The sequence below is a fragment of the Anomaloglossus baeobatrachus genome, chromosome 1 (genome assembly GCF_048569485.1).
Source record: "Anomaloglossus baeobatrachus isolate aAnoBae1 chromosome 1, aAnoBae1.hap1, whole genome shotgun sequence".
NCBI lineage: Eukaryota > Metazoa > Chordata > Amphibia > Anura > Aromobatidae > Anomaloglossus > Anomaloglossus baeobatrachus.
In genome coordinates, this window is record NC_134353.1 from 845,003,274 (window position 1) to 845,016,385 (window position 13,112).

The 13,112-nt window shown below is 49.7% G+C and overlaps 1 protein-coding gene across 1 annotated transcript in view; it reads left to right on the forward strand.

Annotated features, from left to right (window-relative positions):
- Positions 1–4,415: 4,415 nt before the first annotated feature.
- LOC142301091 (baculoviral IAP repeat-containing protein 1-like) overlaps positions 4,416–13,112 on the forward strand; it is a 55,901-nt gene continuing 47,204 nt past the window's right edge. The window contains 1 exon segment of the mRNA XM_075342114.1: positions 4,416–4,965. Within this exon segment, the coding sequence (XP_075198229.1) occupies positions 4,416–4,965 (550 nt within the window).

The window sequence follows — 13,112 nt, forward strand, 5'->3', positions numbered from 1 at the left end:
AATCCCCGCCACGGGTAGGGGAGTTGTAGTCCCGGGGTCCAACTGGGAGTGGTGGTTTGGGGAATAACGGGTGCAGTCCACGGCTTGGACCGGGTGGTGCACGAGTACTCACAGTATAAGCAATAACTGACACGAGTCCAGAATTTAACCAAGTTGCTGGTAACTGGTGCCCACAGCCGGTTGCTGTGAGGATGGGTCCCACACCCGTGTGTGTGATTCAGGTGCTCTTTTCCTACCCGAGGTCTGTGTCTGCTCTGCACACTGGTCCGGACTGGGTCCCGACAGCTGGTACCAGGGAGGACCACTGCCCGCTCCCCTTCCACTCCGGGTACCCACAAGTGGCTGGCCTATTCCTGAGGCCCTCACTACCATTTCTCCTAGCCCCACACAGGGGCTGCCTCTGGACTCCTCTCCTCCTGCAGACTCACTGACACTAAACTCTGCTCTGCTCTTTCTAAGCTCCTCCCACCCCTCCCTTTTCCTGGGGAGGGGGTGAGTGGGACCTGATTGGATGGTGTGTTTCTGTGTGTGGGACACTTCCCAAGGGAGTGTCAGATCTGCACCAAAAACATGGATGCAGACCTTTGTGACACCTTGGTTTTGCCAGGGCGGCACAAATGGACTACACAATTTGTTGCTTAATTTCTCCTGAGAACGCTTATACCCCACATATGGTGGAAAGCTGCTGTTTGGGCGCACTGCAGGCCTCAGAAGGGAAGGAGCACCATTTGACTTTTGAAATGCAAGAATTGACTGGAATAAAAATTAGATGCCATTTTGCATTTGGAGAACCCCTGATGTACCTAACCAGTGGAAAACCCTTACAAGTGACCCTATTTTGGAAGCTAGACCCCTCAAGGAAGTTATCTAGATATGTGGTGAGCACTTTGAACCGCAGATGATTCACAGAATTTGACTTTTGGAACGCAAAATTGACTGGATTTGATAGTGAACACCACAACGTGTTTGGAGAGCCCTTGATGTGCCTAATCCAAGGAAACCCCCACCACAAGTGATCCAATTTTGGAAACTAGACCCCCCAAGGAATTTATCTAGCTGTCTATTGAGTTCTTTGAACCCCCAGGTGCTTCACAGAATTTTATGACATTGAGTTGTGAAAATAAAAAATCATATTTCCCCCACATAAATGTTGTTTTAGCCTTTAAATTTTTAATTTATTACACAATTTCTCCTGAGTTTTCCAATACCCCACATGTGGTTGAAAACTACTTTTGAGGAACAGTGCAAAGGTCAGAAGGGAAGGAGCGCCATAATGTAGCTCAGATTTAGTTGGAATAGTTTGTGGGTACCATGTCACATTAACAGAGCCCCTGACATGTCCGAAAAGCAGACCACCCCATAAGTGAGCCTATTTTACAAAGTACACCACTCAATGAATTCATCTAGGGGTGCAGTGAGCATATTGACACCAGAGGTGTGTAACAAAATGTTATACTAGTGTTTTAGCCACAGATTTCCAATTTTCACAAGAATAGGTAAAAAAAAGTTTCATAATGTGCTATGCAAATTCTGAACGTGGTAATACCCCACATGTGACTGTGCAGTAATGTTTGGCTGGACCACAGGGCTTGGGAGGTAAGGCGTGCCATTTGATTATTGGAGCACATATTTTCCTAGAATAGTTTGCTAACTCTATTTACATAGCCCTTAAGTGCTAGAACAGCAGAAACCCTCTCCTTGTAATGCCCAGTGCATTGTAGTGTACTGTGAGGTAGCGACCACAAATGTTGTGGATGGTCGCTGTGTGTCGCAGTGGAGAAGGATCCCCTGCGATATTGAACTGAAGGTGTGACTGTGGGACCTGTAGTTCCACAGGACTTGAGTTGTAATTAAGGGTTAGGTTCCCTTTAAACTATGGCCGGTGTGATGGACAGGGCTGGAGAATCACATACCTCCACCTGTGGGTGTGTCCGGTTAGGTTTAAGAGACTATTAGTTTTAGAGAGACCGAAGTCTGAGAGTGCTGCACATGGAGGATGTGTGCTGGAGGTCTCAGTCTGTGTGAAGACTGGAGAAAGACTTCTGGAAATCAGTCCAGGTGAGGACTGGGGAAAATACTGCAGCCTGGCTGGAGAGTGCTGGAGGCTGCAGGAAGCAACCACAGTGAGTTGTATTCGCTGGCAGGGGCCAGAGTGTGGAGACTCCCACTATGGACATTTAATTGGACTGGAAGCCCACGGTATGTGGATGTCTTATATTTTCCTTTAAGCCGGGAGAGACTTTGTTACATTTTGTTTAGCAGTTTATGTTGAGTCTAATAAATAAACTGCTGGGTTTTATAAGAGACTGTGATACATGTGTTGCCTAAGCTACCTAGCACCGCTGCAAACGAGAGAAACCCCCAGATTGCGGTAAGCAACGTTACATTACGTACATTGTTCCCAGCTCGTACTTCTGGAGACACAGCCCATAAATGAAGCGGGCTCTCCTCACTGCAACAATGCCAAACATGTGGATGCTAAATATGATTTAGGCACATTGTGGTGCTCCAAAGGCAGGGGGTGCATTGAAATTTGGGAGCTCAGATTTTGCTGTATTTCTTTTTTTGAGGGGGGAGCCATAGCGCTTTTCTAAAGTCTTTGTGCTACCAGTAACTTGGAAGACACCAGCATTTCAGGTAACAGATGACATACCTCAGTGGGGACTTTGTTTTTTTGTTGGTTGAGTTGAATGCTATTGGTGGGAATTTAGTGTTCAGAACATTTTGGATCAGTTCACATTTATCCTGTGCTCAATGCTGAGCACTTACATTAGGATTTCCATCTACATCTCCAACATAGGTGATTCATATGAAATAACAATGGATCCATTCACTAATGAGGCAGCAGAGATACTTTGGACTCTGTTTGACCTCTGTTCAGCCCATGGAGGTGGCTCAAGTGCATCTGGCGAAGCCCTGCTGTGAGGTGTTGGCTGCTAACCAGTATAACAGATGAATACCGTACTTGCGAATACTGTGAGATGGCTGTGTGCTTCTTCTGTTCACCACCCCGTTTCACATGGCGAGGCACAATTTGCTGCTTTGGAATAGTCAATTCTGGGGGTTTGTTGAGAATGTGAGAGATGGCTGCCCAGGAGATAATGAAAGTGGGTTGGGTGATGCTTTAGGGTACCTTCACACTTAGCGACGCAGCAGCGATCCGACCAGCGATCTGACCTGGTCAGGATCGCTGCTGCATCGCTACATGGTCGCTGGTGAGCTGTCAAACAGGCAGATCTCACCAGCGACCAGTGACCATCCCCCAGCCAGCAGCGACGTGCAAGCGACGCTGCGCTTGCACGGAGCCGCTGTCTGGAAGCTGCGGAGACTGGTAACTAAGGTAAACATCGGGTATAGTTACCCGATGTTTACATTAGTTACCAGCGCACACCGCTTAGTGTGTGCAGGGAGCAGGGAGCCGCGCACACTGAGCGCTGGCTCCTTGCTCTCCTAGCTGCTGTACACATCGGGTTAATTAACCCGATGTGTACAGCAGCTACATGTGCAGAGAGCCGGAGCCGGCAGCACAGGCAGCATGAGAGCTGCAGAGGCTGGTAACTAAGGTAAATATCGGGTAACCACCTTGGTTACCCGATGTTTATCTTGGATACAGCTTACCTCAGCTGTCAGACGCCGGCTCCTGCTCCCTGCTCGCTTCATTTGTCGCTCTCTCGCTGTCACACACAGCGATCTGTGTGTCACAGCGGGAGAGCGCCTTTGAAGAAAACGAACCAGGGCTGTGTGTAACGAGCAGCGATCTCGCAGCAGGGGCCAGATCGCTGCTCATTGTCACACACAGCGAGATCGCTAATGAGGTCACTGCTGCGTCACAAAAAGCGTGACTCAGCAGCGATCTCGGCAGCGAGCTCGCTGTGTGTGAAGCACCCCTTACCCTACCTCAGGGATATTGCAACTGTGTAAAGATGGAGATAAGTGAGTCATTGTAGTGAGCAGGACTGGTGGACAGTATGTACCGGTAGTCTGAGGTTGACTGCTCGGATACCTGTAGTGTTGTCTAAGTGTGCTCAATCTTCAGGCTTAGTGGACAGAATAGGACTGGAACAGAAGCGGATTTGATCAATTTTTGCATTTGCTTTCATTAGTAATGTTATCTGCTGAAAAATAGTGAATACAAATACAATTGCAAATAAAGATACATTTGTGTTCTACATCTCACGGACATTTGTTCTTCTGAAAGAGGTCTTCAGAAGTGAATCCACAGTACAGCATTAGCCAGGTGACAGCTGTAAATTGTCTGCATTGACTTTATGATTGTGTTCTTAGAGATGTATTATCTGTAAATATTCTGCAATGCAGTCATGGTTTTTGCTGCCTATCCATATTTTCCACTGTGTATTTACAGATTATACAATTTCTTCTGCAGATCATTGAAATATCAATCGTCTTCGAGAACTATGGATCTGATAAATATAAACGAGTTTGACACCTCTTACAATCCACTTCTACAAACGTCTTTCGCGCTTATCGATTTTACCAAACTAATTGTTGAGAAGAATGAGAAGCACAGAAAAATACGGGAAGCGCTGCCTAGAGGACCCAACTTCTCAATGAGAAGCGAAGCAAAGAGGTTGAGGAGTCTGTTGAATCTTGTTCCAATGTCTACATGGTCACCTAAAGAGCTGGCTTCCGCTGGATTCTTCAGGACTGGCCTGGAGGAGAGCTGCCAGTGTTTCTGCTGTGGACTTGTTCTGTGTAATCAGACATTAAGTGTCACGCCAATCGAGAAACACCGGAAATTTAATCCTAATTGTGCATTTATCCAAGGCAGCGATTCTGGGAATGTATCAAAGTATGATATCCGCCCACAATCCATAGAGCTCAGTCCTGGAGATCACTGGAATCTAATGCAGGATGAACAAGCCAGGCTACAATCATTCACCTCCTGGCCACCGTACACTTTTATGAAACCTGATGTCCTTGCGCAGGCAGGATTCTTTTTCACAGGTATTTATTATATTCTGTTCTTATATAATTACATTATTACTTTCTCATCCAAAAATGTCTTCTCTTTTGCAAAATAATAATAATAATCTTTATTTCTATAGCGCCAACATATTCCGCAGCGCGTTACAATTCAGAAAGATCATATACAAACAAGTAGCAGTTATCGAAAATACAATATTTAAAGTGAAAAAAGACAACCCTGCTCGTGAGAGCTTACAATCTACAGTGAGATGGGGGGGGGACAAGGTACAAGTGCTTATTTACAATGACAATCCAGCCATCTCAAGGAAATGGGGGATAGATAATGGCTTCGTGGATCAGTTGGCCAGGACCTTGAGATGCATTTGGGTGCCATGGAGTTTGATGTGGGGTACTTATCTGAGAAGATAAAGATGCGTTTTTAGGGTGCGTCTGAAGCTGAGTAAGTTGTGATTCGTCCTAACTTCTTGGGGTAGAGCGTTCCAGAGGTTTGGTGCAGCTCGGAAGAAGTCTTGGATTCGGGAGTGGGAGGTTCGAATTAGTGTGGATGTTAGTCGAAAGTCATTTGCAGAGCGTAGAGAACGGGTGGGGTGATAGACAGAGAGGAGGGTGGAGATGTAGGGGGGTGCCGCATTGTGGAGAGCTTTGTGGGTGAGAACAAGCAGTTGAATTGGATCCTGTGATATATGGGCAGCCAGTGCAATGACGGGCACAGAGCAGAGGCATCCGAGTAGCGGTTAGCCAGATACGTGACCCTGGCTGCTGCATTGAGGATGGACTGTAGAGGAGAGAGTCTAGTTAGGGGGAGACCAATTAGTAGAGAGTTACAGTAGTCAAGGCGAGAGTGGATCAGGGCCACGGTGAGGGTTTTTGTCGTTTCCATTGTGAGAAAGGGGCTTGTTATTACAAGTACTATACGAATGCAACTATATCCATCTATGAAGATGGGAGTTATGCTTTAAGGTTATTCCCTGGCATTCTGAGAACTGTTTTCTATATTCTCTTTTTGGGTTAGTCACAGCAGAAACCAGGACTTTTAGTTAGCAGCCAATCACCGTGGGCCTAGCGCCTACAGCTATGGGCCAGAAAAGACATGGTCAGACATATTTCCCCTGTAGTACCCTCACAAATGTACCATTGCATTACATCCATTCAGGGCTGCTACTAGGAATTTCAGGGCCCCATACTGGCAAAAGTTTGGGGCCCCCTTGAGGCTCCGCCCCAGCTCCGCCTCCGCCCCAGCTCCGCCTCCGCCCCAGCTCCACGAATCTTCCACAGTCCCATTGCCATTCTTGGAAAAACTTCACTTCTGCACTACAACCTCACCAATCACACATTAACCCTTTACATTGAACACCATATCACACACACAGCCATCAGATTTTGTTTTGGCCAAAAGATTTTTTTTTAAGCCTGCGACAAGGTAGACTCTTTTGGCAGGGTCCTACTCTAACTTTTTTTTTTTTTTTAAATCTGACTTCTTTGGTATATATTTATTTTTGGTATATCTATTTTTTTTTTCTTTAAGTAAATGGGTCACATTCAAGTTTTTAAACTAATTGAAACCAAATTGTGATAATGCAGACTTGTGGATTTAGACCTAACAACCCCTTCAAAGGGAATCTGTCACCAGGTTTTTAACACCTAATCTGAGCGCAGCATAACATAGGGGAAGAGATCCTGATTCAAGTGATTGTCACTTATTGGGCTGCTTAGTGTAGTTTTGATAACATCACTGGTTAATCAGCAGGAGATTATCATTACAGAGCTACTTGTCATGCTGCAGGTAGTCCAGCATATTCATGAGGCCAGTATAATTGTTAGATTTGCAGCAGAGAAAACATTGATTTTATCACAATGAAAGCAAACAGCCCAGTAAGTGACACATCGCTGAAATCAGGGTATCTGTCTCTACATTATGCTGCTCTCAGATGGGGGAGCAAAAACCTGCTGACAGATTCACTTTAAGGCTCTTTCAGCAGATAGATAGAATCATAGATAGATAGATGGATTTGTGGCGCCCCTGTGGCTTCAGTCACCACAGGGTACTGCACCTCACTTAAGGTTCAGTACTCATCTTGGATCCAGAGGAGGTCGGTACCAGTTCCACAACACAAACTCATACACACAACCAGGTTGCCCTCTCCATTGGGGACCGGGCTAGGGTCGGGTCTTAAGGTAGTCACCAAACATGGGGGGCAGCCACCCACTAGTGACAGGGAACCGGGGGAGGAGCAGCCACCAGGGGGAGTTAGGCGCTTACACAACAGTTAGTGTTCTCCAGCAGGAGAGAACAGGAGCGGGACCGCTGCGGTTCAGGGTGCAGAGCATTAGAGTGGATCAGACTTCACGTTGTATCACCAGAATCTGCAGGACAGGGGGATGGCATGTCCCTCTGACCACCACGAGATCCCGGAGCACAGTGCCACATAGGGTCCGGAGTCGTGATTACAGTCAAGCCCCACAGCGGCCCCGCGTCACCTACACACGGGACAAGAGCTAACCCTACACAAACCGGAGTTTCCAAGCAACTTCAGTCCATGGGGATCCATCTTTAAAGGTGCAACAAGGAAGGGCCCATCGACCACCGTACCAGTTCTAACCTCCAACGGATCCGGGATCGGCTGGGGCCTATCACGGCTGGAACCACAGCAGCTGATTCAGCCTCTTGATTGCCGTCGCCCCGCGCTTCGGCGTCAACGGCCACTACTCTTCTCATCATCCTCCCCGGGGCCTCGCTCTACCTGTGGGGAGCAGAACCATCCTTGCTGCAACACCATCTGCCATGGAGGACGGCGACAGCACCGGCGGCTAATCCCTGGCCACCTACCACAGGTGGCGTCAGAAGACTATCATCCGCATCATTCCCCACCATCATCCAAATCCTCTTTTATTGTACACCTTGGAGCCACGAAGCCGGGCAGGGCCACCTGTGACATCCCCTTGACCCGACATCACCAGCCCGGCGACGAGTAACATTTAACCCCTGCGCCGTGGATGCTACAGATAGAATCATAGATAGAGAAATAGAGAGAGAGAGAGAGAGAGGAATGGATAGGTAGGTAGATAGATATTGAGGGTCTCACAGCAGGTGGGGGGTCTCACAGCAGGTGGAGGAAGGTGAGAGGAGGGAGGGGGGCAGCGGCTGATGGGGGAGAGCGGTGGCAGATGGGTTCAGTGGCGGTGGATAGGGGGCAGTGACTTCTGCAGCCGGCGGCTGAGGGGCGGCGGCTGAAAGGAGAAAGTGTCTGTAACATACCGATCGCTCCCATTGGCTTTCACGGACGCTGGAGTGAAGGTGAGGGGAGCAGTCTCCGGCCCCAGATCCACAGTGATTGGACAGATCGGTCACAAGGCCGATCTCTACAATCAGAGCTGGGGGCAGGTGAAACTGAGGTCACCCAGCTCCAGCCAATGATCGGTGCTACAGCTGCACTGATGATGGCTGAATTTCAATGTTTCAACCATTTTCAATGACTGAAACATTACAGTGGCTGTGATTGGCTGAGCGGCGTTCGTCAGCCAATCACAGCCTCCGTAGGTCCAGGGAGGAGACACCACCCCTCCTGAGGTCAGGCAGAGGGCCCCTCCTCCCCGAATCTAAGATATTTGCAGCCTCCGGGGCCACGATCTCGCCATGACGTACCCAGTATGTCATAGATCGCTAAAGGGTTAACACGTTTTCAGGCTCTAGGGGCCCGCTCCCGCTTGGGGCCCCTGTGCGACTGCAGGTGCTGCACCGCGATATGTCTTCCAGTGCAAGGTCCCCACCTCCTGCCCATGGGGCCCGGTGAGCAGAGGAATGAAAGGGGAGGAGCCCGGGCTGTCAGCCGGGCCCCCCTCTTTTCACTGGGCCCCATACAGGAGTCACACTAGTGTCGCGGGCGGAGGAGGGGATGCCGCGCTCTCCCACTGCTCGGGTCCGGCTGCCGCGGCTGCTGCGGCCTGCCGCTGCTCGGTGGCTCGAGCGATGGGCCGGATCCCGGGGACTCGAGCGGCGCTCCTCGCCCGTGAGTGAAAGGGGATTGGGTTTTGGGATAGTTTATTGTCCGTGACGCCACCCACGGTTGTGGTGATTACATGGACACCACCGCTGCTCTTTCTGGGGAGCCCGGGAGTGATGGTACGGAGCAGCCAGTTGTTGATTTGCCCCTCCGTGGGTAGGGTGTGCTGCTCCCGGGGCCCGGTGATGGGATGGGATGGTGGACAGGCGGGTCTGGGGCCTGTGGAGGTGCAGGGGCGCAGGGGCAGCGCTGTGCCGCACAGCACGGAGGTACTCACTCAGCCAGTACACACGACACAGTTCTCGGTAAACAAACGGCTGGTTGGACGGGTCCCTCGGACGGTTCACGGTGCTGATGTTTCCTGCAGTTAGCGGTGACGGTCTCTTCACTGCACCTATGAAAGTTTCTTTGGTAGCGATGGGTCCCCACCGGTTACCCACTCCTCGGCTTCAAGCTGGGCCGAAGGAGCCCTACTCTTGCCCGCAGGCGCTGGCCCTGAGAAACTGGTGCCCTGGCGGTGGCGGTGTCTCCCCTTCACGGTCGGGCTGTTGCCCTCAATCGGGACTTGGTTGTTAGGAGACAGACGTCCCCTTCACTGACGGATTTGGCAAATTATGGCGACTCCTAGCCTTGCCGGGATCCGAAAGGCCCCTGCCCTGGTGCTGACTGTTCTTCGTATACTGCTCCGGTACCGCCGGGTCACCACCCGTCCGCGGTCCTTCCAGCAACCTCCGAGCAGTCCCCCTGCAGACTATCACCGCCGTCTGCTGACCTTGCTGTCACAGTCCGGGGCACACACCCGGACCAACTTCAGGCTTTACTACTCTCACTTTTTCTGTCACTTCAGCTTTTCTCCTTAGCTCCTCTACCACTTCACTGTTTACTCCTCACACTTCCAACTCTCTCTCTGATCTGCCTGGTTTTCCCCGCCTCCAGGGCTGGGAACTCCTCGGTGGGCGGAGCCAACCGCCTGGCCCACCCCCTGGTGTGGACATCAGCCCCTGGAGGAAGGCAACAAGGATTTTGGGTTAGCTTGGTGTACCTGCAGGGAATGTGAGGTGCGTGTGGTGTTGTGACCTGTGAGCCCTGGCTTGCCCAGGGCGTCACATTAGTAATGCCCTGATGGCGGCCCTGCATCCATTCAGAGAAATACATATCCATGTAATAACTAGACAGCGATTATGGATCAAAGATGGTCCCAAGTGGGAGACCCCTAACTTTGATGTCCTTTTGTTCTGTTAGACATGAAATCCTGTATGGTTCACTTTAGAAGTTCTCACACACACACACACACACACACACACACACACACACACACCTGAACGTTATGATCTCAAAGGGAATCTGTTAGCAGGTTTTTGCCACCTAATCTTAGAGCAGCATAATGTAGAGGCAAAAACCCTGATTCCAGCAATGTGCCACCTACTGGGTTGCTTGCTGCAGTTTTGATAAAATCAATGTTTTATCAGCAGGAGATTTTTCACTAGAGGACTAGTAAACCTGCTGACATGTAGTCGTCCATATTTATACAGTGCTGGCCAAAAGTATTGGCACCCCTGCAATTCTGTCAGATAATACTCAGATTCTTCTTGAAAATGTTTGCAATCACAAATTCTTTGGTATAATTATGTTCATTTATTTTGCTTGCAATGAAAAAACACAAAAGAGAATGAAACACAAATCTAATCATTGATCATTTCACACAAAACTCCAAAAATGGGCCAGACAAAAGTATTGGCACCCTTAGCCTAAGGGTGGCATTACACGCTACGAGATCGCTACAGTGATCTCATTGGCGTCACGGATTTTGTGACGCACATCCGGCCGCTGTAGCGATCTCGTTGTGTGTGACTCCTAGGAGCGATTTTTGGATCGTTGCAAAAACGTCCAAAATCGCTCCTCGTTGACATGGGGGTCCTCTCCCAATTATCGCTGCTGTCGCTTGGGCGAAGTTGATCCTCGTCCCTGCGGCAGCACACATCACTACGTGTATCGCCGCAGGAACTAGGAAACTCTCCTTACCTGCCACATACCAGCAAGGAAGAAGGTTCGTCACGCTCATCTCCGCCCCTCCGCTTTGATTGGGTGGCCGTTTAGTGACGTCACTGTGACGCCGAGCGAACCGCCCCCTTAGAAAGGAGGCGGTTTGCCGGTCACAGCGACGTCGCCGAGCAGGTATGTGCGTGTGACGCTGCCGTAGCGATAATGTTCGCTACGGCAGCGATCATCACATATCGCCATAACGATAGGGGCTGGTGCTATCACGCTCGCCATCGCTAGCATCGGCTAGCGATGTTGCAGAGTGTAAAGCCCGCTTAAGGGGCCCTTTGCACACTACGACATCGCAGGTGCGATGTCGATGGGGTCAAATCGAAAGTGACGCACTTCCGGCGTTGCTCTCGACATCTTAGTGTATAAATCGTTTTAACTACGATTACCGAGCACAAAAGCATCGGTATCATATGATCGGTGTAGTGTCGGTCATTTTTATTATTTTGGCTGCAGCGACGGTATGATTTTGTTCCTCGTTCCTGCGGCAGCACACATTGCTGTGTATGAAGTCGCAGGAGCGAGGAACATCTCCTACCTGCGTCCCGTCTGCAATGCGGAAGGAAAGAGGTGGGCGGGATGTTTACGTCCCGCTCATCTCCGCTTCTATTGGCCGCCTGCCGTGTGACGTCGCTGTGATGCAACACAACCCGCCCCTTTAGGAAGGAGGCGGGTCGCCGGCCAGAGCGACGTCGCAGGGCAGGTAAGTGCATGTGAAGCTGCCGTAGCGATAATATTCGCTACGGCAGCTAACACAAGATATCGCAGCTGCGACGGGGGCGGGGACTATCGCGCTCGGCATCGCAGCATCGGCTTGCGATGTCGTAGTGTGCAAAGGGCCCCTAATACTTGGTTGCACAACCTTTAGCCAAAATAACTGCGAACAACCGCTTCCGGTAGCCATCAATGAGTTTCTTACAATGCTCTCCTGGAATTTTAGACCATTCTTCTTTGGCAAACTGCTCTAGGTCCCTGAGATTTGAAGGGTGCCTTCTACAAACTGCCATTTTGAGATCTCTCCACAGGTGTTCTATGGGATTCAGGTCTGGACTCATTGCTGGTCACTTTAGTAGTCTCCAGTGCTTTCTATCAAACCATTTTCTAGTGCTTTTTGAAGTGTGTTTTGGGTCATTGTCCTGCTGGAAGACCCATGACCTCTGAGGAAGACCCAGCTTTCTCACACTGGACCCTACATTATGCTGCAAAATTTGTTGGTAGTCTTCAGACTTCATAATGCCATGCACACTGTCAAGCAGTCCAGTGCCAGAGGCAGCAAAGCAACCCAAAACATCAGGGAACCTCCGCCATGTTTGACTGTAGGGACCGTGTTCTTTTCTTTGAATGCCTCTTTTTTTTTTTTTTTTTTTCTGTAAACTCTGTTGATGGCTTTTCCCAAAAAGCTCTACTTTTGTCTCATCTAACCAGAGAACATTCTTCCAAAATGTTTTAGGCTTTCTCAGGTAAGTTTTGGCAAACTCCAGCCTGGCTTTTTTATGTCTCGGGGTAAGAAGTGGGGTCTTCCTGGGAATCCTACCATACAGTCCCTTTTCATTCAGACGCCGACGGATAGTACGGGTTGACACTGTTGTACCCTCGGACTGCAGGGCAGCTTGAACTTGTTTGGATGTTAGTCGAGGTTCTTTATCCACCATCCGCACAATCTTGCGTTGAAATCTCTCGGCAATTTTTCTTTTCCTTCCACATCTAGGGAGGTTAGCCACAGGGCCATGGGCTTTAAACTTCTTGATGACACTACGCACCGTAGATACAGGAACTTTCAGGTCTTTGGCGATGGACTTCTAGCCTTGAGATTGCTCAGGCTTCCTCACAATTTGGATTCTCAAGTCCTCAGACAGTTCTTTGGTCTTCTTTCTTTTCTCCATGCTCAATGTGGTACACACAAGGACACAGGACAGAGGTTGAGTCAACTTTAATCCGTGTCAACTGGCTGCAAGTGTGATTTAGTTATTGCCAACACCTGTTAGGTGCCACAGGTAAGTTACAGGTGCTGTTAATTACACAAATTAGAGAAGTGTCGCGGGCGGAGGGGCTGCGCTCACTACGCTCGGGTCCGGGGCTGCTGCTGCTCGGTGGCTCGAGCGGTGGGCCGGACCC